Source organism: Python bivittatus, unplaced genomic scaffold, assembly GCF_059951505.1.
Source record: "Python bivittatus isolate LINGU-HERP-01145 unplaced genomic scaffold, Pbiv_v1 ctg000080_np1212, whole genome shotgun sequence".
Taxonomy (NCBI): domain Eukaryota; kingdom Metazoa; phylum Chordata; class Lepidosauria; order Squamata; family Pythonidae; genus Python; species Python bivittatus.
This window is the reverse complement of record NW_028277035.1, coordinates 28,960,257-28,986,750: the sequence shown is the minus strand read 5'-3', so window position 1 is coordinate 28,986,750 and position 26,494 is coordinate 28,960,257. Positions and strand designations below refer to the sequence as shown.

The following is a 26,494-nucleotide window of genomic DNA, read 5'->3' as shown; positions in this document are numbered from 1 at the left end:
AATTTTCCTATACTGGATTTACAAAAGAGGCTTGTTAAAGCTTTTAAGAATTTTATGAGAGGGGACAAAGAAAAAATGAAAAGAAATCAAGTTCTAGGACATTATTTGAAGGGACTGAAGATCAAGATTGTTAAAAGTAAAGGGGAGGAAGGTAAAGTTGGTTTATTTGATCAAGATTAAAATAGATATGCTGTTATCTCCGGTAAGCCTTAATGAACTTTTGCTGATCAGTACTGAAATGACGAGGTTTTAAGGATTTGTTTATAGATTTGAGATGGGATATGAGAAGAAGAGATTATTTGTTGTATTTTAAGAGAAGGTAATAAGTTACTAAAATTGTTTACCCTTGAGATGAAGGGGGAAGTCATTTCTTTATATATTTCTTATATTTTTCTTTCCTATATTCTTATTTTTTTTCTATTTTTTTCTGCTATTTTTTCTTTTCCTTTTTCTTTTTTTTAGTTTGTATTAGTTTTTTATCATTGTAAGTGTAATTTTTAATAAAATTACTATTAAAAGGAATACTTTTACCAAACAATTTATGATAACATTCAAATAAAGATTTGGTGCCCAAGGGCTTATTTCAGGAACTCAGGGTGATTTGGTTGTGATTTTTGTAATTCCTTTTGACCTCTTATTTCAGCTGATTGACAGTAACTAGAAAAACTAGAATCAGATTTTTTGTGTGTGTTCTGTATGTCTGTCAGGGCTGCCTGTCTTTATTTAACCTTAATTTTAAATACATTACTGTATTTTTCCAACTATAAGACGATACCTTTTTCTAAAATCCTTACGCTAAAAATTGAAGGGCGTCTTATTCAAGCAAGTAAGCCGAGGAGAGAACCGTGCGGTTGCAAAACTGACCATACTTTGTCTCTGCAAACAGGCTTCCTCCAATCACGAGCCTCCAATCACGAGTGAAACTGCCCATACTGTCTCTGCAAACAGGCTTCCTCCAATCACGAGCCTCCAATCACAAGTGAAACTGCCCATACTGTCTCTGCAAACAGACTTCCTCCAATCACGAGCCTTATGTAACTGACGTCAGCTGATGCTGAACAAACCAATTGGAGGAAGTCTGTTTGCAGAGACAAGCTATTGGCAGTTTCACTCATGATTGAATGTAATCAGTTATGCAAAAGAGCATGGAAATAGAGCTGCAGAGAGACGGTTTGGACCTCCTCCCACTGAGTGTATCAGGTAAATGTTACCTGATTACTAAATAAAAATGTGTTCTGCACTATCTTTAAAATATTGATTTTTTAATTTTGGGTTGGAAAAGTGGGGGGCGTCTTGTACATGGGGGCGTCTTATTGACGGAAAAATACGGTAATTCTCACTGATTACAGTAGAACTTGCTTCAGAATGTAACAGATGTAAAAAACTGAGGACAACATTCTCTATATCAGTGTTTCTCAACCTTGGCCACTTGAAGATATGTGGACTTCAACTCCCAGAATTCTATATAATTCTATATAATTATGGAAGGCTTTGTTTGTCTGTATAATTGACTCTTTCAGAACCCAATGCTATCTTACTTCATTTAGTACAGGGAAAAAAAGCCTAGGTTAAACTTCCTAGATTAAAATACTTCATGTATCATTAATGTCAGCAGTTCACTTAAACTAAACTTCAGTATTTAATAGATCAGGAATTAAATATAAATAAAAGATTCTCAGGTGCATCTATTAACTATTACCTACTAGGAACAAGAAGTTTTCCTTTTTCTAAAGTGACATGTATGGCCTAAAATGAATAATAGGAATACTAAATGTGAGTTACATTGTGAAATCTTATTTCTGTTGTTTTGATGGGAAAGCAGTTGACTGCTTTCGGGTCATAGCTGGGTATGGGCCTGAAATGGTGTTCACAGCACTTGTAGATAACATTTGGCGGGAGCAGGATGGAAGTGGTGCACCCATCCTTGCTCTCCTTGACCTCTTGCAGGTGTTTGATAACATCGCTAATGGTATTCTTCTGGACTGGCTTTGGGGGTTGGGAGTGGGTGGCACTGTATTGTGCTGGTTCTCTTCCTTCCTCCAGGCCAGCTCCAGTAGTGTTGATGGGGCGAGGCAAGAGATCCAGCTAGCAGCTACTGTTTTGCGGGGTTCTGGAGGGCTCAATACTCTCTCAGCTCCTGTTTAACATCTACATGAAGCCACTGTATAAGGTCATGCAGAGGCATGGGGTGAGGCATCATCAGTATTGCGTCTCCATATCTGGCTGCCCCTGTGACACCATGGAAATCCTGTCTCGGTGTCCAGAGGCTGTGTGGGTTTGGATGGGAAACAGCAGGCTTCAGCTCAACCCTAGGAAGACCGAGTGGTTTGGGGTATTAGGGCCTCCTGGTTCTGGGGATTTTCCGTCTTTAGTTCTGAATGGGATTGCACTACCTCAAACAGAATCAGTGCGCAGTTTGGGGGACCTCCTGGATTTACGGCTCCTTTTGAAGGAACAGGTGTCTGTGGTAGCCACCCTTTGCACAACTTCATGTTGTGTGCCAGTTGTGCCTGTTTCTGAACTGGGAGGGTCTGTTCATAGTCACCAATGCATTGGTCACCTTCCAAATGGATTACTGCAATGCAGTTTACGTGGGGCAGCCCTTGAAAAGCATCTGGAAGCTGCATGTGGTACAGAATGCAGCAGCACAGGCAATTATGTCACTCCTTGATCAGCACATGCTATACCTCTGCTCTGCAAGTTGCTAGCATGCTTCCAGGTTCAATTCAAGGTGCTCTGCAAGTTGCTAGCATGCTTCCAGGTTCAATTCAAGGTGCTGATAATTACCTCATGGCATGGGGCCGGGTTATCTGAGGGACCACCTTTCCCTGATTCTGTTTATCCACCCCATTAGGTCTGGCGCGAGAGGCATGTTCCAATCTATTAGGGAATGCAATCTGGCAGGGCCTCCTGTCATGGTGGCCTCCTTTTGGAACATCATCTCCCCCCCCACACACACACACAAAGATTAGATTGCTCCCAACCCTGTGGGCCTTTCATAAGGCCTTAAAGACATGGTTGTGTCACCAAGCTTGGGAATCTGAATCTGTGGTAGAGCCCATGCAATGGTTGTATTGATTTGCTGATGGCTGTTTTGTTTTCCACCTCAGCTGCTATATTTGTTTTTTTTTATTATTAGGTGTTTTATGGTGTTTTGAACTGTTGTTACCTGCCCAGAGTCATGAATTTGAAATGGATGGCCGTATAAATTGAATGAATGTTTACATATCCATGTGGAAAGAATATAATATGAAAGAAGAAAATAATTAAGTGATGTCCCTGATTCTTCCAGGCTTCTGGATTCTTGGAAATGTATAAAAGTTATATTCAAGTTTACTAACAATTCATATTGTACATGTAATTTTTAATTTTCCATTGCAGGGCTGAAGGCAAGGTTTGGTCACCTAATACTTTAGAAGATGGAAAAGCGCAAGCTTATCGTGTCAGTGTAGAACCTGAATCACAGGTATGTGATCTTTACATAATTTAAATCATTTTTTAAAAATTTCATAAAACAGGGAAGAAACCTCCTTTTGCAATACAAAACATAATTTAGTTGAACATTAAATGCATGCTCAGGATATTGGAAAAATGCGTTGCTTTCTGAATCTATTGTATATCTGGGTGTTCAAAATCCTTTACAGTTTGTATTTTATTTATCTTCACTGCCATTCCATGAAATAGGATTTGTGCAGAAAGAGTGATCAGTTTGGAATAACCTGTAGAGGTTCATAGCAAATACAGCTTTGAAAGCAGGTTGGTAAGCTTTATTTGTGTTGAGGGCTTGGTGGGTGAACACATAGCAAGAAGGAGTATTAGGTGGATCCAATACTAAAGGAATTTAAACTATGGCTTCTTTCATGACTGTTTTGGATAGTGTGCTATACTGATATTTATAAAAGATTGACCTCTACATTTCATGCTGTCCATATGTGGGCTGTGTAGATTGTCACACTTTTACTAACCTTTCATGGCAGCAATGCCATAGAGACTTTGCATACAGTGGCAACAATCTATAAAGTCTACCTGCTGTGGCGAAGTGTATTTGCCATTCAAAATTAGTTGTATCTGAATTTGTATGAAAATTATAGTGCTATAGCAGGGATCCTCAAACTTTTTAAACAGGGGGCCAGTTCACGGTCCCTCAGAACGTTGGGGGGCCGGACTATAGTTTGAAAAAAACATGAGAGGAGGAGAGCTGCCGGACCCGGCATACCTGTCATGTAGAATAGTCCAGCTCTGCGATCTCCCTCCTCGTGCATTGCCTGCAGCTCCCGGCACAGCCCCGACACTTCCGCTTCTGACAGACAGCGCGGCGGCCGATCAGGCGGGCGGGCTGGATAAATGACCCTGGTGGGCCATATCCGGCCCACGGGCCGTACTTTGAGAACCCCTGTGCTAGAGGATATATTTCCTAGGCTAGCATGGCCGTAAAAGAAAAGACAGTACAACAGGATGCAGCATTTTTATCAGTGAATGAGCAAGTAAAGGATCTTCCTTCATTAGTACCCTTTCTTCATTGTTTGCTGCACTGGGAGAGAATGAAGATTTGTCACCAGTGTCCTTAGCTAACAGGAGAGGTTTTCTACCAGTTTAGATTCCATCTGCCAACTTCCTGGAACTGGAATATATATACTTCTGGTTCAGTTTGTGCAGTAGTTCATGATCGCCCATGGACTAACTCTGAAAAGAAGTTCTGGAACATCTGTGAAATGGTGATTTGATTTAGACAGTTAACATAATTGCTTCTATGCTCTTCTCACAGATCTTGATTTCTTGAGTTGCTTAGAGCAATAAAGCAGTGAAGTGCGTAACTAGACAGACAACAGAAGATAACTTAGAATGCGTACAACCAAACATGCTCTACATTTTAGGATCTATATAGTAGATGACACTGAAAAATTGTTCTCTGCCACCACTGCATCAGCACAATATCAGAGCAATTGTAAAGGTGTTGTGTGCTAGGCTTCAAAACAGTAAGACAGAACTTTCTCAAAAGTCTGCAAAAGTTGCTGATAAAAACAACTGTTTGCTAAAACAAATCCCATTTGCAGTAACTGAGGGGTTATTGTAGTTAATTTTGGTTTGATGGATTAGTTTCATTTTGTTCAGTCTGAAAATGTAGGCAAATTGGGATAGGGAATGGAGCAAGTTTTGCTGAACCTTTGTAAATTCTGGCTGGAAAAAATTACTAGGCTAATTGGCAATAGATTAGTGATGATTGCATTCCATCTCTTTTAAAAGGAAGATTGTAAGAGCATTACTGAAGAAACCCATCACATTCAACTATCAGCTGATTTATAATAATACTTTATAAGTGCATACCTAATTCAACCCATTATTTTACTTGAAGCAGATTGTCTCTAGACTCAGTTTCTTGTTGGGGACTGAAACAGCCTTGCCCATCTTAGTGGATGACCCTCAACTACAAGCTGAATGAGATTTAAATTCAGAGCAGTATTTGCTACTACTGACTGGAATGGTTGGGGGTGTTCTGCATGTTTAGACTGAACAAGAGAAAACTCTGGGAAGTTAGCTGTCTTCAAATATTTGAAGGACTGTCAGGAAGAAAATGGGGCAGAATTGTTCAGAGTTATTTCAGAAGACAGGACAAGAAGGGATATCCTTCAAAGATATGCATAGTCCTAATACTTATTACAGAAAGCCAGTTCTTTTCAGCACTCTCAGAAGCTTGACCAAAATTAGGGGCACCATTCCTTATTTATAATGAGAGGAAGATACTGAAAGAATACTTCTGTGGGAATCTGCCTATCATTTGCCATTTTTTCCACTAGCAGGTTAGCTCAAGTTAGCAGACGTATAATTTAATTTAAAATAGTTCTCAAGGACACTATTTCCTTGAGTATCCTGTTTGTTAGAAAGACAAAGTAGAAATATTAATACCTAAACTAAAGTAGGTACATGAATTGAGATTATTTCAATCTTTATCTGAAATAGCATCCTCTGTAGGGCAAATGTGGTGTGTGCATCCTTAAACTGGGTTTATTGGAGATGCCTGATGATGATGCCTGTATTTTTTCCCATTTCTTGGCTGTGTGTGCCTAATTAATCAACTGCAGCAATTTATTCTGACAACTGTTTCCAAAAGATGTTGATGTTTTCCAAAACTGTCCATACTGGGGGACAGTTTATTGGGAACAAATGCACAAATTCTTACTGCCAAATACATTTCTGAGGGAGAATGCACATTAGTTTTGATTCTTCCCATAAACTAACATTATAAAATATATTTGCTTTTCATTTTTAAAATGAAAATAAGCTGTGTGACTGGACAGGGAGCCAAAATAATGCCTGCACGTATCACAAAACTTATTCTTGCCATAGTTAGCAGTAGCCTCTACTACAATGTTTCTCAACCTTGGCCACTTGAAGATGTGTGGACTTCAGCTGGGGAATTCTGGGGGTTGAAGTCCACACTTCTTCAAGTGGCCACGGCTGAGAAACACTGCTCTACTATATCCGTTTTTAACCAACAGAAGTATTCCTCAGATTACCACAGCAGATGGAAGAACCTTGGCTAATCTGGAAAAAGCTAAACAGATCCAATTGGTACTTGGATGGGAGGACGTGGATTAGAACTGGGAAGTGAAAAACAAATCCTAAAAAGGAGGTAGTGGCAAACCACTTTTACGTTTTCACAACAAAGCAGGAATCAGGCTCAACTCCAAAGAGACTTTATTTCACAAAATCACTCCTGTATTTGCATCATAAACTGGGATAGATTTATATCCCTGCTTATTTACATGTCAGACACGTTAAAAGTTTAGGAGTTACTAAAGGGACCTTTCAGAGGTCATTATTGTATTTGCAAATTAAATGAAGTGGTTGGAAAGTTGCTATATCTAATGTTTGCTGTAACTAACCGTGCAGATAGTTTTAGGCTGTTGGAGCATGTATTTCTTTGCTTTTGAGCTGGCTTTAAATTAAAGTTACTATAGTACCTAAAATTCCCTTTTCCCTTTCTGACCTTAAACAAATTAAAACAGAATGAGTAAAAAATAACAAAATATAAAACATTCATACTGAGGCACAGACATCCAAGCAAAACACAGTGAAAAATATAAATATAAGACAAAAGCTGAAATATGGATACCTTGTAAATCCAAAGCTATAAAATGACCAAGGTTTCTTTTTCTTGTGGATATCTGTTCCATGGTGGTTATCATTAAGATATCCTGGAAACCCATAGAGATTAGGTAATTCCTTTCATTGAAAGGATGTTTACAGGTCATAAAGGACATGTATTTCATGACAATAAAACATTTAATCTAAAAATAGACCTTGTAAACAGTTTTTTTTACTCCTCATGAAACATTTCTGTGGAGTTTTTAAAATTTTCTAGGCAGACATTTCTTTTTCACTTCATTGGTTTTGCATGCAGTATAAACCAACATGGTATATTTCTTTTATGTAAATTTTATAACCCTTTTTATTTATAATTATTTTCCTTTCTTAACTTAGACATGATTTACTGTTGTTATGATCTCAGGTTGTTTTGACAGACATGGTTCCCTACAAAAGGACTGTGAAGCATGTTGTGACTGGTTTAATTTAATATACTTTATTAAAGTTTAGGAAATTGAGATGGTTTAGAAAGGGATCAACAACTACAGCCCATGGATCACAGATGGCTCTCTCAGGAGTTACTGACTCACTTACCCCCTGGTGTCTAGGGATTATAGATTCCCTGACTGGGGCAAGCCACCAGGTAACTTAGTGTCGTAGAGAAGAGATACCGGGAGAGATTAATATTAATAATAAAGGCTAGTTCAGGTTTTGAGGGTTCTTCAGTAGTAGCATCCACAAAGCAGAATTTTCCTGCACAGCAGCTTGTAAATCTAATTTTAAGCATAGAAATCCCTCTTTATTCCATAAAACAGTTCAGGGAAAGTGATAACATTTTTAAAATTGCTATTCAAAAGTATATCTGTGTTCTTATGCTTTTTACAATATTTTTCTTTCTTTTTTTTAATTTTAAGGCAGTGGATTTTAATGCTTTGGGTTGAGTATTGATAATATGTTATAGTGTGGAAGCTCAGTCCAAGTAAGACAAATTCTCTATACCTCTATGTAACTGAAATGTTGCACTTTTCCAGAAAGATCAGGTGTGCCTTTTGTGAATATTATTCACAGTTGCTCCCGGTGAAACTATCTTTTAAAAGGTGAAAACGCCTAAGTGGACAGGGTTGGTGAACGTCCTTGCCTCTCTGACAAACTTAACTGTTTGTTTCTTTGGGCATTTTACTTGAGTAGCAAAGAATGATATAAATAGATGGCACAAGAATGTAGCTATGCCTAAAAACAAAATTAAAACATTGTTCCATGTGACCCTTAACATTAACCCAACCATCACCTGCTTTCAGCTTTATACTGAAGAATAGCAATTAATAGCTGCTCCAGTTATATTCCTTAATTGTACTTCTGTTTTCAACTCCTGGATTTCTGGAGCATTTATTTAAAATTTCTAGAAATTTTGAAGCAACCATATCTATCTGTAACAGTATATGGTACAATATTTAGAAACAAGAATAAAAATAATGGTTTGTTCACCTTGAAACAGTGTATATTGATCAGTTTTTAAAAGTCAGCTAGGATTTATCTGTACTGAATAAAGTAATAAGCTTACTATTTATAAAACATTGTTTCAACTTGGATACAGTCTTTACACTTTAGAAATATTTTTACCAAATGTAAGTTATAGAAGACACTCAGACTTGATTGTGTGAATATTTGTTGATATCACATTTGCTCATGATAACAACTTAACTTAATTTTTGGAAGTTATTCTCTAAGGCAAACTAATTTCTTGGCTTCTAGTACCTTAACCACTCCAAGTTATTCTTCTTTTACTTGCTCTAGAGCTATTTAGATGAAATTACAGTTATTTAAACTAGTCGTTCTGGCTGCTGGAAGACATACTTGGTCTTCCTTACAAACCTCCCCATTTTTTCTCTTCTAGTTGACAGACAGTTGGTCCTCTCTATTTTATACTCTGTCCTCCAGGAATCCAGGGACAGCTTCCATCATCACAGTGGTATATTAGGTTGATAGCAGATTCAGTTTCAGTTTGCAGTTTGACTAAAATTACCCAACATGTTTGTCAGGGCACAGTTATAGTAAAAGACCAAAAATCCAAGTGTGCAAGCAGAAGGAAAACTCATTCCTTCTCTATTAAATAACTTCTAGAGAGTTAAGCAAAGAAGTTAAGAAAAGTCACTACAGTTATCTACTCAACAAAATAGAAGTACAAGATGTTGCATGGGTAGATCCCACAATCATAAGAGATGCATGTTTTGGCACTTGAATGGGGGCACTTGAAGCCTCTGTGACTTCTTAAAGTCATATTTCTTAGTTAATTAATTAGTTAGTTTTTCTAATACATACCTTGACTTCATGTGAGGAGCCTGGAATGGCAGAAGCTTGCTATAAACATCTATCTGCTGGGGGAGGGGGCAGCATCTAGTAATCAAGCCATAGGGTTCCCACTTACCTACCAGGAGGTACAGTAGGAGAAGGTCCAACAACAGGTGTTCTCAGTAGCAGGTCCCCTCATTTGGAACAATTTGTCCCCTGATCCAAGGATGGTCCCCATCCTCATGGCCTTCTGGAAGCAGATGAAAATGTGGCTCTTCTGGAAGGCCTTTGGCAATTAATTGTAACTAGCAGTACCATAGTAAACATTTTTTAGTATTTATTTGGAAATTAAATTATGTATTTTATTATTTTAAGTAATTATGATACTGATTTTATACTGTATATTTATAATTCTGTCAGTCTCCAAGGATCTGCTAGGTTTCACATTGTAGACAAATTAAAAAAATAAAATAAAATAAAATTCACACTACATGAAGTATTTCTTCTTACATTTTCTACTTGTCAGTTTCATTGGGTGGTCTTTATTTCCAGTGTTATGAGAGACAGATAAAAACTTCTCCCTGTTCGATCTTTCTTTACCATGCATAATTTTATAAAACCTCAATTATAGTCTTTCTAAGGGACTTTTCTATAAGCTAAACAATCCCAACCATTATATCCCTTCCACACATAGAAGGCATTCAAGCCACTGATAATCTTGGTTGTACTTCACTGTACCTTCTCTAGTTCTATGATATCCCTCTTGAAATGTGATCACCAGAACTGTATACAGTATTCTAGCTGTGATAGCACCATTGGGTGATTTATTGCCTCTCCCTTTTCTTATGATGCCTAGCATGGAATTTGCTTTTTTTACAGCCACTGAATGCTATGTAGATGATTTCAACAGCTCCAGTTGATTCATGAAGTTAATGTAATTCAGTTCATATAGGGCAGTGGATTAATGCAATTTTGGTTTTTAAAACCAAGCTTTTAAAACTTTTTTTTAAAAACAAAGCTTTTAAAACAAGAATCAAGTAAACAAAGCTCCTCTGATTGCTTTATAGCAACTACTGAATACTCCTAAAAATTCTTTCTATTTTTAATGGTTTGGTAACCCTTTTCCCTTATTTTGTCATAGGCCTAGACCAATTCCTGGTGGTTTTCCCTTAATGTAATTTGTAAAACATTCTGCTGTAATTTCCACGGTCACTAATTGTTCAGTACGGCACTGACCTGAAACTATAACTGAGCATATTTATTTAGCATACACTTCTGAAACACCTTGCCTTGAAAACTGCAGGGACCCGTCCAGGCAGTCACCACAGAATCGGTAACGATTGAGTGTGGATAAAAAAAAAAAGTTTGTCCAGAATTGGTTTGATTTTTAACAAAGAAATGGCCAGAAGATGAGGCAAGTCAATGTGTTCGTTCAACTAACCAAAGGAAATTATAAAGTAATATAATGTGATATGTGTTCATATGAAAAAAATGAAGTAGAGAATCAGTGACATGAGACCTTTTGACTAATTCTAAACTGTAGGTCTTCAGTTTTCCTTTCAGTTTTCCCTTGTTGCAGGCAAAATCTTCCATCTTCATGCTTTCATTTCCAATTTTATTTCCTCAATCTTGAATGCACCCAGAATTTTTTAGATTAGCAGTTCTTATCCAGCATCATGGCACTGGCAATGGTCCATGCTGTATACTTATCAGTACAGAAATAAAGTGAAAGGGAAAAAAAATAGAAAAACAGTATATTCTCTGTTATTCCCTGTAAAATTCTGATTTTATATCAGTCTTCCCTCTGTATGTTACCTCTAGCACACAACCATTTTTATTTATTTATTAAATTGATATACTACCCAACTCCCAATGACTGTGGGAGGTTCACAATTTAAAAAAAAAAAAACATTAAAAATGAGAAAAAATACCATTATAAACAATAATTTTGTAAAAGTTACTGTGTGATCCCAGGATTAACAGTCTGAAACACGCATATTTGTAAATGTATGGCTTTTAGGAATATGGCAATACTGCCAGCGAAGGGTTTTCTGATTATATACACACTTGCTCAGATAATGTAGGAAGCACACAGTGCTTCATTGCTTCAAGCAGCAGGTTCATGAAGTTCTCCAGCTTAAAGTTCACACAGTTCTAATAACTTACTTTCGCATATAGTAGATATAAAAGGTGCATACAAAATGTTTCTCAACTATCTGTTGCCCAAGTATTTCAGTTCTTAGATTTTTTTTTTTAATTTTTGCTTTAATTTGAAGAAAAACAATATTTCCAGCTTACTATTGGAGATCTACCATTATACAACAGGAAAAAGACTGGTTATGAACCAGGATCTGCAGTTCAGAGATTCTAATATTTATCTTGTAAAGCAGTTTCAATAATAATGTATTTATGTCAAGTGTTCTAAACATTTTAAAGTAGTGCATAAGGTGCAATTATTATTAGTTTGAAAATGTACTCTTTAAGTTCTTCTGGGAGGGGAGGGTAGAACTCCCATCACTCCCCTAGAGTATAAAAGAAGCTTCATGTCACTGAAGAAAGGAATTCATTAATATAAATTCTCCTATGCTTTGTCTGCTATAGAATTTTAGTCAAAGCACAACCATATGGTGCTAATAAAAGAATGGGATGTTTGCTTTCTTAACCACTTGCATACTGCTTGCCGGCACAGCAGATATTGGAAACTCATGCTTCATATTGTAAGGTCAGACCCTGCTTTTATTAATTGACAGTAGTTGCAGATTCTGGTCAACGGGGAAAGAAGGAAGAATTTTGACATTGTGCATTGGCAGCTTTGTGGAAATCCATAAGGCAGAACAGTGGAATAATGGAAAGAGGAAATTCTTTCGCCATAATGTCTCTGGTTAATTTCCAATCAAGAATAATAGTGATCAAAAGGTTTTGGTGGATATGTGTTTATAATTCTGTGTTCATGCATAAACCAATCTATAGTACTGGAATTTGGCAAAGCATCCAGTGTTCTTGATTATAGCTTTCCAGGAAGGCTTGAGAGCTCAAAGCCAGGGTATTGAGCCTCATAGGAGTTTAGAGCAGATTTACTTGACCATCTGAGAAGCTTGGTGGATACCTGAAATTGCTGTATGTATTTAGTTTCTCTCTATTCATCATGATGGAGCTGTTCTGTGAGTGTGCCACATTCACAGAACCAATTTTTTTTATGTCACTAAAAATGATCCTAAATCTGGATATAAGGGGTAGTGTGTTTAGGGAGGTTCCTATAAATATGAGAGCTACCCCAGTCAGTTCATCATGAGTGAAATTGAAATAGCATCGCCAAGTGGTTCCTGTGAGCCCAGACATTCTTTTTACTCAGGATTCCTTTTGTGTTTTCTGTTCATTTACCTTGGCCAAATCTTTCTTTCTTTCTTTGTTCGTTCATTCATTATAACTCATGAATGCAGTTTTAACCAATATGGGAATTCAAAGCATCCCAGAGAGGTGGCTAACTAGCCCCGTTGAACACTTCCACAGAAATCTATCATTTGTCTGAATAATTGGCTCCATTGCTGAACTGCCTGTACTCATCAGTTAGTTGCCCTATACCTATTTATTCATGTTGCTGCTGCCCCAATGAAATTAATCCAGTATCGTTCATTCTGACCACTAGGCATTGTGGTCCAATTGGCAACAAAAAACACCTAAAGCATTAGGCCTATGAGAGCCAGTTTGGTGTAGTGAATTAAGGCAGCAGGCTTGAAACCAGGAGACCGTGAATTCTAGTCCTGCCTTAGGCAGAAAGCCATCTGGGTGATCTTGGGCCATTCATTTTCTCTCAGCTCTAGGAAGAAGGCAAGGGCAAACCATATCTGAAAATCTTGCCAAGAAAACTGCAGGGACTAGTCCAGGCAGTTGCCAGGAGTCAACACTGACTCAAAGGCACCAAAAAAAAAAAAAAAAAATTAGGCATACCATATCTCAGCTGCAAAAATCCAAACAGTTCCAAGAAGGCAAGGAAGAAGTACTGGAAATTCTAACTCTTTGCTGCTCTCTAATGATCATCTGGATTTTTTGTGCAGCTTCCTGCTATGGTTAATATTTTATTCTGTTGGCCTGACAGTTCTACTGGTAGTTAAAGAATAGGTTCTTTCTGCTGCTTTGGTTTGGTTTCAGTCTGCCTTAAAGAAGAGCTGGCTATAAATAAACTAATTTGAAGCCAGTGATTTAACAAAGTAACAGTAGTTTTTGCTAGCTGGACACTTTTATTCTTTAGAACATTTATGGGACAATGAGAGTGTGAGGGAGAAACTAAGAAAGCTAGAAACAGGAAATAGCAGATCTGGACAGTAAACAGATAGAGGATGATAGGTTTTAGTTGGAGATAACTGGAACAATGGCTCCCCAGAAAATTAAGAAAGGGTCAGCAAATTTTAAGAATCTATTCTGTTATGCCCTATGTATGTATTTGGAAATCACAAGAATGGCAGAGTTTTTTAGTCCCCCGACCCACCCCCCACCCCCAAAAAAACCTCCAGCACTGCCTCTAAACTTTTTTTAAAGGTTTGGGAAATATAAATCTAAATTGTGTTAATAACAAGCTGCACTAAACTAATCAAATTTCAGTTGTTAAAGTTAATTTTCCATGGAAAAGATAAAAATTAAACAAAATTCATAGTATAAGTAATGAATCTTTATTGGAAGACAAGGATATCAAGCAAAGCAGCATTTGGTGCATAAAACCCCAAGTTGAATTGAATGGAATGCATTAAAAATATGAAAACAATTATGTTCTTTAGAAAACAAAAAGATAAGAAAACATCCTGGCACAATTTTATATACCTAATCACAAAGGAACTATAGGCTTACCTAAGGACTGATTCAATGGTAGAAACCTTCAGAAGCTTTGCAGCTACTGTTATTCAAATCAATCATGAATAGAATGAATTTGTACAGTTTTCCTCTCCCCCTTCCATTCAAATCCCAATACAATTTTGGAGACAAGTAATTCCTGTATTTCAAATTGCTAGGGGGGGAAAATGCCATTTAAAATCCTTGCTAGATGTTGTTGTTGTTGTTCTATCCTATAAATGATAAAACAGATTACTGTAAATATGGTGCTTATTGTGAAAGCTGTAAAGATGGTTTATAACACTGTTTGTTCATGATAGGACTGGCAAGACACTATACTAATGTGAGTTATCTAAATTAGATAACTAATTATTAACTAGAAAAACTAAAACTGATATCAACATTTCTTATATTAGTAGCTCTGTTTTACTGTTTTATTATCTTTGAGAACTGTGTCAACCCAGTTTAAATCTGATGAAGTACTCAGAGTAAGCAATTACATCTCCCCCCTTTTTTTCTGGCAGATACCTATAGATAGGTAGTTTTCGTTTAGTTTTAGGAAGGATATCGAGGTGCTTAAATGGTCAGAGTTGTATTCCCAACTTGCTAGTAAATGGTTACCTGGCATATAAAACTCATATTCTTAGTTTCATTGTGCTTTACCTATGTGGTCAAAGCTCAAGGGAAAAATAATCATGGCTCTGTTAACAATCTCTCTCTTTTTTCCACACAGTTACTTCCTGTAAGTAAATCACTTTGCTGTCATTTTTCGCATGCTAAGGAAACCCTACTTGTAACTAAGCAACAATAGTTGGGGTAAATAAATAATTCTGATTACAATGTAATTCATGGTTCCTCTTCAGGGAATGTTCATGTCCAAAGGGTAACACTGTCAATTGTATTTTATAAGGCATGAATCATTGGGAAATCTTGGTATGTATGGACACTTGTCTATTAATACAAAAGAGTCCCAGGTGAGAAAAGCTGTGCTCATGGAAGTTTGAACAGGCATCTGATTGCTATTATGAAGACTAATAATAATTCCATTAGTTCTGCTATACCGATAGCAAATACACATGTAAAGTGGCATTTTAAATTGTATTAAAAATAATATAAATAAATAAAACCACCATGAACAACCAACCATTTACTATAAAATGATAGTGGACTATATATCTGATGGAACCATGAAAGATTAAGTATAAACAGAATGTTTATTTTTTGAAACTGATCAAATATAAAATAGAAATAAAGTATTTAAGCCTACATAATCTTAAATAATGTTATGGTGTAGTCTATATTGGGGACAAAAACAGAAGAACTACCACTCTTTTAAAACTTTTTTTCTCAGTTACAAGATACTAAAATTTGTTTGTAGGATTTTAACTTTACAGATGAACTCTGAAGGAAAATAAAGTGATATCTGTGGTATTCCATGCAATTGAGATAAAGGCAGAAAAAATTTAGAGCACTTCCTTTTTCTGCTATAGATCTTAGTAAGTGAGTGCAATGTTCATTTTCATTTAACATGGCTATAGAATTTATTATATCCTAGGGACTGTCTATCTTCTAGCTCATGGTTGAAACCTGCACTGTGGGCATTTCATTTTAGTAAAGGTTAGAGTTTGTTTACATTAGTAAGTTTGTGTGTGTGCAGAAGAGAGTAAACTGATCCACAGAATACCAGGTCTGAATATGTACTTTGCAGAATATAATGAAAATGAAATCTGCATTGAATGGAATTAAAACAGAAAAGTCTTTCTGAAGCTGAAAACAAAATATTTAGAACAGAAAAAAGAGGAGAATAAAGTAGAACAGGAATTAGCAAATAGAACCTGGGAATCAAATATGGATCTAATTGGATAACCCCTCAATTTGAGAAGGAAAAATGGCTGTGTGCTAAAACTTTCTGGTAGTATATTGATCCTCCTCTAGAAGTAGTTCAGTATCTCTAAAGTGCTGATTACAACATTTTCAAGGCAGGTTCTGGATAATATATAAACTGTTCTTCCCAGGATGAAGCAGTTGACTAATAAATAGATATTGAAAATATGATATTGGAAGAACTACTGTTTATGCCTTCATCATGACTTGGTGTATCACAATCCTGGAAAGGCTAGGCAGACAAGACCCAGAGCAGTGCTTGTGCATCAAGCAGGATTTAGCAGGACTCTGTATTTGGAAGCTAACAGGAATTCATTTGCTTGAATTCCATGATGCTGACTTAATGCTGCAGCCTTCTAAGCTACATGACAAATACCTACAAATGGGTTAGTCCAATGTAGGAATTAAGAGGTAAATATTTGTCTAATGCTTAAAATGCTTATATGCCTGATATAACTAAATATTTAAGTGGAGATAAGGTACAGGTTTGGGAGATATCTCCTATTCAACAATGTTGCATATGTTATATTTAATTAAATATTTCAATTTTGGTATAAAAAGGTCCTTAAGTTTTATAAACACCTAAAAACAGTACAATAATAAACAGATTAAGAATAACAGAAAAGCCACGTTCAGTGATAAAGAATAAAAGTAATTACATTTGAAATCATGCAATAGATATTTGAAATTAAATGGTTTTGACTACCTTTTGTCCTTAGGAGAAAAAAACTCTCCTAGGTTCCCATCAATCAAGATTTTCTTACATATCATAAATGATGGACAAGTTCATATAAGAATTAACTGTGTTTTCAGATATCCCATGCAGAGTTCTCTAAATAAGAACTGGTATCTTAAACTGCACCAAAACCCAATCTGAGAACAGTTCAGTTGGTTCAAAATTATTAGTTAAGTGTACACTAGTTTCAAACTATGTATCCAAATAGAACAAATGCATGAATAAATAACATGTTTCTTTCCCCTCAAAATACCTTCCTTCTAACGAAATCATGAAAGTAAGACCCAAATTGGATGTGATATGGAAGAGCTGTGAATGGAGTATTACACATTTTAAAGCAGCAATTGGGAGGTGGGGGAACATACAAATGATTCATGTAGGCAGCAGTTGCAGACTTGGTACATGAGTATTAACAGATGGCTGTTTCCCCTTCCATTATAACAATTTTCCTGCTTAGAATTCCCCACCCCATAACTATGCACCCAATTGGAGGAAGCATATAGATACTTGTACAGTACTTGCATGTATTGTCTTCTAGGGGGAAAAATAGTTCCTTTGTGAAAGTTTGTTTTTTCATGACAATATAATCAGGTAATTTTACAAAATGAGGAAGCCATGAAACCTCTGCCTGAAAATCTCATTACACTTTTATTCTCTTTCTTCTACATTTTTTTTTAAAACCTGTGTAACACCTTATTCACATTTTTTTATATCATCTGGGTTTCTTTTCTTTCAATATGAATTAGCAGTTCATATTGATATCAATTCTATGAGACTCTTTACTACCAAATAAGCATCATACTTTGATGCAGAAAGGCATACACTTCACAATTACATTTCCAGAAATGAGGAATATGTGCATGGGTTTTCTTTTCATTAAAATACTTTTAACATTACTTTTAGACTCTCCAGCAAGGGAGTTCTAGTGAGAACCATATTTTCTTTCCTTTTTTATAGTTGCAAGTGGTTAATTTTTTTTTCTGGTAGATTTATTCCATTTCATTTATAGTTGCAAGTGGCTAGGATTGTTCTGATAGGACTCTGAATTTCTGCTTTTTAACTGTTTTTTTTTTCTTTGAAATGGAATAAATCTACCAGAAAAAAAAATTAACCACTTGCAACTATAAAAAAGGAAAGAAAATATGGTTCTCACTAGAACTCCCTTGCTGGAGAGTCTAAAAGTAATGTTAAAAGTATTTTAATGAAAAGAAAACCCATTCACATATTCCTCATTTCTGGAAATGTCTTTTAACTACTTGGGTTCCAGCATTTATTAAATACTATAGCCACATAATTATGGTTGCATCTGAACAATGTTTGTTAGATGTTTCCATAAGATAGTAGGGTAGCAGTGGAGTTTTCTTGTAAGAATCAGAGTATAGTAAAAATACATGAGGCATAAGCTTGCTGCTAACAGAGCACTGTTGTTTGCTCTGAAGAATGGCAACTCTTCTTTGTAAATGGTTTTTTTACTAGAGATGCATGTCTGACAATTCTAAACAAAGTGCCGAGCAAAGGACAACAGAAAGAACTGTTATAAGTAGTAAAAAAACAAATATTGGCTACCTATCAGGGAAGAAAAGGGTTACTACTTTATCAAAAAGAAGAAATTGTCATGTATTTTTTCCATTTGATCTTGACTATACATACAGAAATATGTTAGCATCTTCAGATGTATTTCAGAAGAAAAGGTTTCTGTATCATTATTGGGAAAACATATGCATCTGGAATTGAAAGCATAACAACTGGAGCTTTGACATGGGAACAGAAAGTAAATCAAGCCCTTTTAGTGATAAGAGCCCCATGTATTAAATGATATCTTTTCTTGGACCAAATAGTTTGGGTCAGCTGAAGGAGCAACATCCTTCAAAGAAGGCAGTTTAAATGTGAACTTAAATAAACTCTGCAGACTGTATTCCCATTGTTAGAAAGTGTGCCAACTTTCATTCTTCAGCCACCCACAAGCCAACATGAAAGAAGTTGTTCCATGTTAATCCATTGCTTATGAAGGCTCACATCTGAAAAAGCACACCTTAGGTCCAAAATGTTGGAGCGCATTCAAAAATGAGCGGGTCCAATTAGCTTGTTTGGAAGAGTGTTTCTATGGTAAGCTTAATAGGCATTCCATTTTTCCTTGCCATATACAGCCCCTGCTCATACATAACACGATCAGCTATTAGAATGTTAAGGTATAGAGGCAGCCTTACCAGGCAAATTCTGAAACAGCCTTCCCCAAATAGGTCAGATGAGATTGACCTCAGCATTATGAACTATGCAAAATGGAGAACATTCTTGAAAGTTACCCAAGCCAGATAGAAAGCTGGTCCACAGACCTGTATGTAAAGGCATCACGTACAGTATGCTAATGCTTAATCATCAGATTCTCAAGTCTCCGTTTGAGATAAACAAATAGAATTTGCGTGGAAGAGGAAATAATGTTTTTCCCCTGCACGTTGCAGTAAGCTTTAGGCTCACCCTCACCTCTCTCCCCACCTCTTCTCTTGAGACTGAACCATCCGTTCCTGGCTTTAAAATGGATCACAATTTCCCATCATATCCACCTGCAGTCTCTGCACACAAAATACTAAGCCATCATGGATAAATTCACATGTGCAAAATCAAAATCAAATAAAGCAGCCTGGGAGAAATGTACTTTTTTTGAAACTGATCAAGATGCTAGAACTATGATTTTGATGATGACTTGTTTTGGAACCATAAACAAGTCATCGTTTCCCTTGTTTAAAACTGTATATAGTTTACAACCAGAAACAGATGCTTCCAATGTTCTTCTGGTTTGCAAAAGGAAAGGATGAAAGAAGCATTTGATACAGTGGTTTGCTGGAGTTCATTTGCATAGTGGGAAACCATGACCAAAATATTCTTGCTGATAAAATCTAATGTTTCTGCCCTAGAATTTTCCTGTACAGAACCTATGGGGGATTTAATTGACCACAGTCAGAGAAGTAGAACTAATATTGTGAGCTAGCATTCAATATGAAAGATTGTTTGGTATAGTTTATTATTTATTACAAATATTCAAGAAACAAAGGTTTCTATTTGGTCCTTCATTAGAGAACTCTGGCAAATTTAGGGAGTTCAGTTTTCAAGGTTCCTCAGAAGTGTGACAGTGGAGAAGTAAGTATTTAGAAATACTTCATGGAGGTAGAGGCAGCAATTTTCCTTTTTTTCTCTTTTTATAAATCATAAAATGCATCCAAAATATGACTGATTTGTCACACATACTTCATACTGGGATATTTTATACATTTTCTCACTTCATATTTTGCCTGGCTTTCAATTTCACAATTATGACAACAAATTAGTATGCTTAACTCTCCTGACCATCTCAGCATATGCAGACAGTAGTGTGCAGTGTTGTACAGTAGTGTGCAGTGTGCAGCCAACTCATTCTGAACCCAGTGCATGGTAACAATTTACATCTAAGAACTTTGTCACACGCTAACATAGATGAGTTTGGAATGTGCCGAACTGTTCCCATGTCTACTGCAATTATTGACATTAATTATCCAAATAAATAATATTTTAAGTTTTTGCTTTCTCCAGCAGAAATTGTGACTTAAACAAGAAAAAAGCTGATGATAGTATAAGTAAATAAACCAACTCTTATTTGTATAGGTTTGAAAAAAAGATTGCGATAAATTAGTTTCATTAAGTATCAACCATCAGCAGAAAGATTTATCACATGGGCAGTCATTTCAAATGACAGTCTGATGCTAAAGCTCCCATTTAAACTACGACCTGCTAAAATCTTGCAAAGATACAGTTTTGCAGAAGCACTCTTTCTTTTATGATAAGTTATCTGATGAATAACACATACATTTGCATGGTAGATTTCACAGATCACTGAAAAAAATGTATGCCATAAATTTCATAGCAGTCTAAACAGGGAAATCCCAATATCCCCCTTCAAGTAAATCAGCCAGGATTTAACTCACATTGTTTATATACTCTTATTACAAAATGGAGACTGATTCATATGATGTTTCATTCAAGGTGCTATATCTGCATTTTGAAGACGATTCTGCTAAAACATTTTAAGAGGGTATATGGAACATTTTTGTATTCTAGTTACTTAGCTGTTTGAAAATAATTCTATAATTGGAAAAATATCAAGAACATGACAACATTTCAGAACATAGGGTTCTCCTGATGTATTGAACTACTTCTGTGACATCCTGCTAGCTTGGCTCCTGGCTGTAGGCTTCAACCATAAACCATCCTACAGATATTACAGCTTTTACAGGGTCATCGCATTTTAAGCTTTGATTAAAATTGCACTGTGGAAGGTTTTATAATGAACCAACCAATTAGTGTAAAATCTATTATTTGTAAAATGGAATGAAAATTGGTAATTCTCTACAACCATATCCTACAAATCAGATCTTTGAGCCTAGCCACCTCCCATCCACATTATTATTCTATGCCCCTGGCATTATCTGAAAGTGGAATGAGGAAAGCAAAAGTTCCTCAGGTTTAGAGAAAGGGAACTGTTTTGGGGGCATAAGCAGCAGTTACACTTACTCTTACTCTCAGTAGCCCTTAGGAAGGAGGCAGAGAGCTCCGAAGAGAAAGTGACCATGAATGTAACACAGAGTTGGGCAAGTTGCTTTCTATATACTGTACTGCATATAGACGTCACCCAGCCCTGTGTTTATAGTCTCTGACCACTCAGTATTGTGCTGCTGAACTTGGCATTATATTACCAATTTCCAGTGGTGTGTTTTTTCATGGGAGGGAGTTTGGGTGGTTGGATGGAGGAAGGATAAAATGCATGTATTCAATCTCTGCAAGGCTTAGCATACATATTAAATAAATTCCCCAAATAAAAACAGTGGGCCAAGAATTGCATCCATACACCCTTGATGATGTCACCAACCATACCCCTGCACCCTCTGGTAGCCAATTTTGTTTGTTTTTTACTGTTAAGAGTAGTCCCTGTAATAAGAAACCACTGGTTTCTTGCTATATGGGTTGCTGAAGATGGCATGCTATCAACTTGTCAGCAGGGATGAATTGTATCTGAGAGGGAGATAAAAAGAAAGTTTGAGGTAAAGACGAAGGTGAGGCAGCTATGGAGGGCAAGCCATTTGTGGAAAATATCTTGATTGTCCTAGTAGCTAGATTCAAGTCCTTGTGATTCAGAAGAAGAGGTTAGAACCTTTCACTTCTATTTTAGCTTATCTGCGATTTAGGGTTATGTCTGAGCCCTAAAATATGGTCAGTCTTAACTTTGATTTGTTGAAACAAACAAATTTATAACCCAAATTACTATAGTTCAAGATTAATTACAGTTCATTAATGTGGATAACACGACAAGCTATTGTGAACCAAAACATTAGATAAGACCTTCCTAACTATTTCTTCCAGCCAATATTACAAGAGAAGAAAAGTGGGGAAAAGAGAAGTATGCTAGCCTGGGAATGGATGTTAGCCTCATTCAATAGTTAATAAGTGGATATCAGAAATTCAAGTTTATAGAAACTCATTTGCATCCAGTTGGTGAAGTCTGGAAGAGAGGGACCTGCAAGAATGTTTAAGAACTGAGTACTCATTTTACTCCATCTTTTCTTTATGCACAACTTTAGAGAATACATCTATGAACAAACATATTTTTAAGTTAAATATTTCTCCATGCTTAAATGCCATTTAGGATTCTGCAGCTCCCTATTTACTAAATATTTCCATACAGATAAAGCTTCCTGAAATGGTTAATGGATGATACAGCTACTCAAAATGTTTAAAGCATAATCATTCTTAGTATACTTTTGAGCAAAGATGTTAGAAACTACCACCTATTTTCTTTCAGACTTGATTTGTTTTATTTTAAGAATTTGGATTTTCTTAAGGTGTTTTACAAGGTGCTAGAGTATTGTCATGAGCTAAGCTAGTCATTGGTGGAAGAACTAAGCTAGGCTGTGGAAGAATGACATGTACATACAGAGTTAATTCAGAATGAATTTCCAGGGCTAAAGTTTAGACAAGCCAGGGTACATGCCAAAGAAAAGGTGACAGTTAAATAATGCCAGAAAACAAAATGAAGGCAAAAGTAAGACCTTGAGTAAAAGGAGAAACCAAAAAAATCACAGGAGAACTAAAGAGTAAGAATCCAACAAAATGGCTTGCAGTCTTCCTTAGAAATGAAACATTCATATCATGAACCATGAGAGTCCAGAGAAAATTGATTGCCCCATTTGTGTATTCCACAATGTAGAAAAGGAATCAGAAGACCAAAAACAGCAACAACATAGCATTAACTGCAAAAGGTTACAGGCAGTCCTCTACTTACAACGGCAATTGGGGCTGGAATTTCCATCGTTAAGTGATGTGGTCGTAGTTGCTGTCACTTACCAAGAATCGCAGGTTGTTAAGTGGAGGGAGTCCCAGGTAAGGAGCAGGGGGGTGCCGCAGGGGGTGGGGAGGCCTGGTGCAGGCCACACACAAGTTGGGCTTGCTCCAGTGTGGCACAAAGCTGCAGCCACACCAGCAAGCCTCAGCCAGCCCAGCCCAGCCCAGCCCAGCAGTGCTTACAACTGCAGAGGCACTGCAACTCGCCCCACCTGCCTGTCTCCCCCCATCTATGTCCTTTTGGCTGCCCTGCACAGTGGTATGCGGCAGTGCTGGGTCTGGAGCTGAAGTAGAGGCCCAGGGCCTTCAGCAGTCTCAGCCAGCTGCCACTGCCCCCAGGCATCTACGGCAACCCCAGTGCCGCTGCTGCCACTGAGAAATGCCACCTCAAGACCCACACTGTGGCCAGCCACCCCAGTTGCCCCTGCCACCCTGCACTCCGCAGGCTCTGCTGCACCCAGCTGACCTTCGCCATTTTCCTCCCACTGCTGATGAGGCATACCTGGCCTGACCCTACTGTATGCGAGGCAGCTGCTGGCTGTGCCAGGCCTCCTTCCCAAGGCCACTCACGCCAATCTCCAAGCCGCGCACCCCATTCCTTCACTATGAGTCACTTCTTGTGAGATGGGTGGCTATATAAATTTGATTAAAAATAAATAAATAAATAACATAATAACATAATTCATATATAGGTCATATAATGAAACTGATTTGTGAATATGGATTAATAAATATCAATGCAACAGTACTAAAATTGGCATCTACAGCTAGAGAAACTGGTGCTAAAAGTAGTAGACAGATTACACAACAGAGTGTCTGCTTGGGGAAATTGGCTGCAAACAAAACTTAACTTGAAGTTAGGGACTGGAAATAATTTCTTTTCTTGGCAAAGATGCTTTGCTGTCCTGTTTATATAGGATCTATTCACACATACCTGTGCACATAGTTACCTTCCAGATGTAGATGTTCAAATAAATATGTTCCTTTCCCTTCACAAATTATTCCTGCAGAATTAAATATTTAACTTGCTCATCCTAAGTCTATGGAATTTAACACAAAAGCTCCACTAGCTTTAATGGAGCTTATTCACAAGCAAAAGTACACAGACTTGTAGCTGAAAGCTCATAATAATGCTTTTCCCATTTATTCATGTTGTTAAATCTTTTAAACATCTCATTTATTCCTTTTTTATCATTCTTTTTTTTTCCTCTGATATTTTTGTAATATGTCAGATTATGTTACTAATTCTAGGAGAAAAGGATTTGTATTTGTATAGCAATAATCTTTTTTCAGCTCAAATAGGAATGAGGGAAAGTAATCGTGTGATCTCATCCCCCGCTTTTGGAAACTTACCAAGCAAGATGCTGCTGAACACATATAAAGCTTACAGAATAGAGATCTTAATGATAGGATGTCTTAGAGGGAAATCTAATAGCTTTGAATACATCATACAATGTGAAATATCTCTGCAGAGATAGCATTTGACTCAGCTTTTGATTTACCTGTTGCCAGTAACACTAATACTGTACTACTACTACTGCTGCTGCTACTATGATATCTACACTAGGGTTTTGGATCTGATTCCTAAAAAGTGTTTTGGGTGCATGAGAATGCAAGTCTTTTCCTGGGATCAGACTGTTTTAAGGGGCATGGCTGCGTAAAGGTGTTGCAGACCAGTGTTATGTTTGGGTTTCCACATGCTCAGAAACACCTTTTGGAAATTGAACCTGAAGTGCTGCACAGCTTTATTGCACTGTCTGTTATGATGAATCAGAGACACTTTTGAGTATTAGGTATAGGGAGATCATCCCATGCCAGCTAATCAGAAGTTGTGTGCTTTGTTAGTAGTGATATTTTAAAAATCGTTCCCATGAAATAAGTAGACCAGACCAGATTGGATGAGGAGAGAAATCCCTCAAGAAATGAAATGGGTCCCATTTCCATGATGGATGTGCCCCTTCCTCTAGCGGAACATCTTTTCTCCAGGACCACAAATGTTAAAGTCAGAATTGGTCTAGCTGCCATAATTTATCATATCCATCTAAGAAGAAGACTGTTAGCAAGCAATTATTGATGCCTGGAGGACATAAAAAGTTGCAACAACTTGAAAACCATTTTTCCATTTTGGTATAATTCTTCTGGCACAGTTAGCTGTGGGAAACCAGCACATCTGTTCACATACATTTTAATGCTGTGGAGGAATTTATGATCCCATAAACATTTTCAGCCTCTTTGTGCTTCTTTTGCACTGTATTTCTGGAGACAATGACATATGTAGTTCTTCTAACAATGATAAAACAACAGTGAGGTATAGAGGGCTGGCCTCCAGCTACCTAGCAATGAAACATAACTGCTGGTGGTATTTATTTAATGCATAAAAATATCATGTGACCGTTACTGTATCTGTGTGAGATCATTAAAAAAAATAACCTTGTCGTGTTTTAGATACAAGTATTTCAACTCCCAGAATTTTTAGCAATGGCTGTGCTGGCTGGAAAATTCTGGGCATTGAAGTCTACATATCTTTGTAGAAAGGCAGCTCAAAAATACTGCATTTTAAACATCAATTTACAATACATGATTCTGCAGTTTATAGCACTTCATTTAGTTCTTTTCATGCACATGATTTTTGGAGTTTTGGATATGTTTAGAATTTTGGGGAAATATAATGAGTAGTATCACAAATCAGCTACTGTGGTAAATGCAACCAATCATAGAAAGGGAAGCTGGGGAGCCTAAAAGACAAGCTCAAATTCCTAAATGCAAGGCATAGTTAAATCCAAGCTCAGAACAACAAAATGAACCCACAGTTTCTTGGGCCAACAGAAAACAAGTGTACACAGAACAAGCTTCTAAGGCTAAAAGTACCTTATTTAAGATTCCTTAGAATTTACTATTTTCTTTTGTTTTTCATTCTTTTTCTCTCTCCCTCACTCAGGATCATCCATAGCATGTTATTTTTCTCACCCCACACTTGGTCTTCCTCTTTCAGGATTATTCCCAAGAACTCCCAGACCCTACGCATTGCTCTTTCCTAACAGTAATCCAACTACTTCCTCCTTGACCAAGCAAAATTACTCATCTTTCCCCTACTTCCTCTTCTCATATCTTTGGGTCATGAAACTTCCTCTTCTCTTAGTGTTGGCTCACTCAGACTGTTCCCAGAAATCCTATATCATATCCATGTTACCCTTCTCCATATGCCTCTCACTGCTAAGGAGTGAAAATTGGATCTGTTAATTTTCTCCCTTTCTTTTTGTGCTTCAAACATCCAAAATTGTTTCAAAGCAAAATGCTGGTCTCTGCATG

At 36.9% G+C, this 26,494-nt stretch overlaps 1 protein-coding gene across 1 annotated transcript in view; it reads left to right on the top strand.

Moving 5' to 3' along the window:
- Positions 1 to 26,494, top strand: part of PDLIM4 (PDZ and LIM domain 4) — a 76,003-nt gene that overhangs the window by 31,495 nt on the left and 18,014 nt on the right. Inside the window, exon 3 of the mRNA XM_007432471.3 lies at positions 3,382 to 3,466. Coding sequence (XP_007432533.1) covers positions 3,382 to 3,466 — 85 coding nt within the window. The remainder of the gene's footprint in view (positions 1 to 3,381; positions 3,467 to 26,494) is intronic.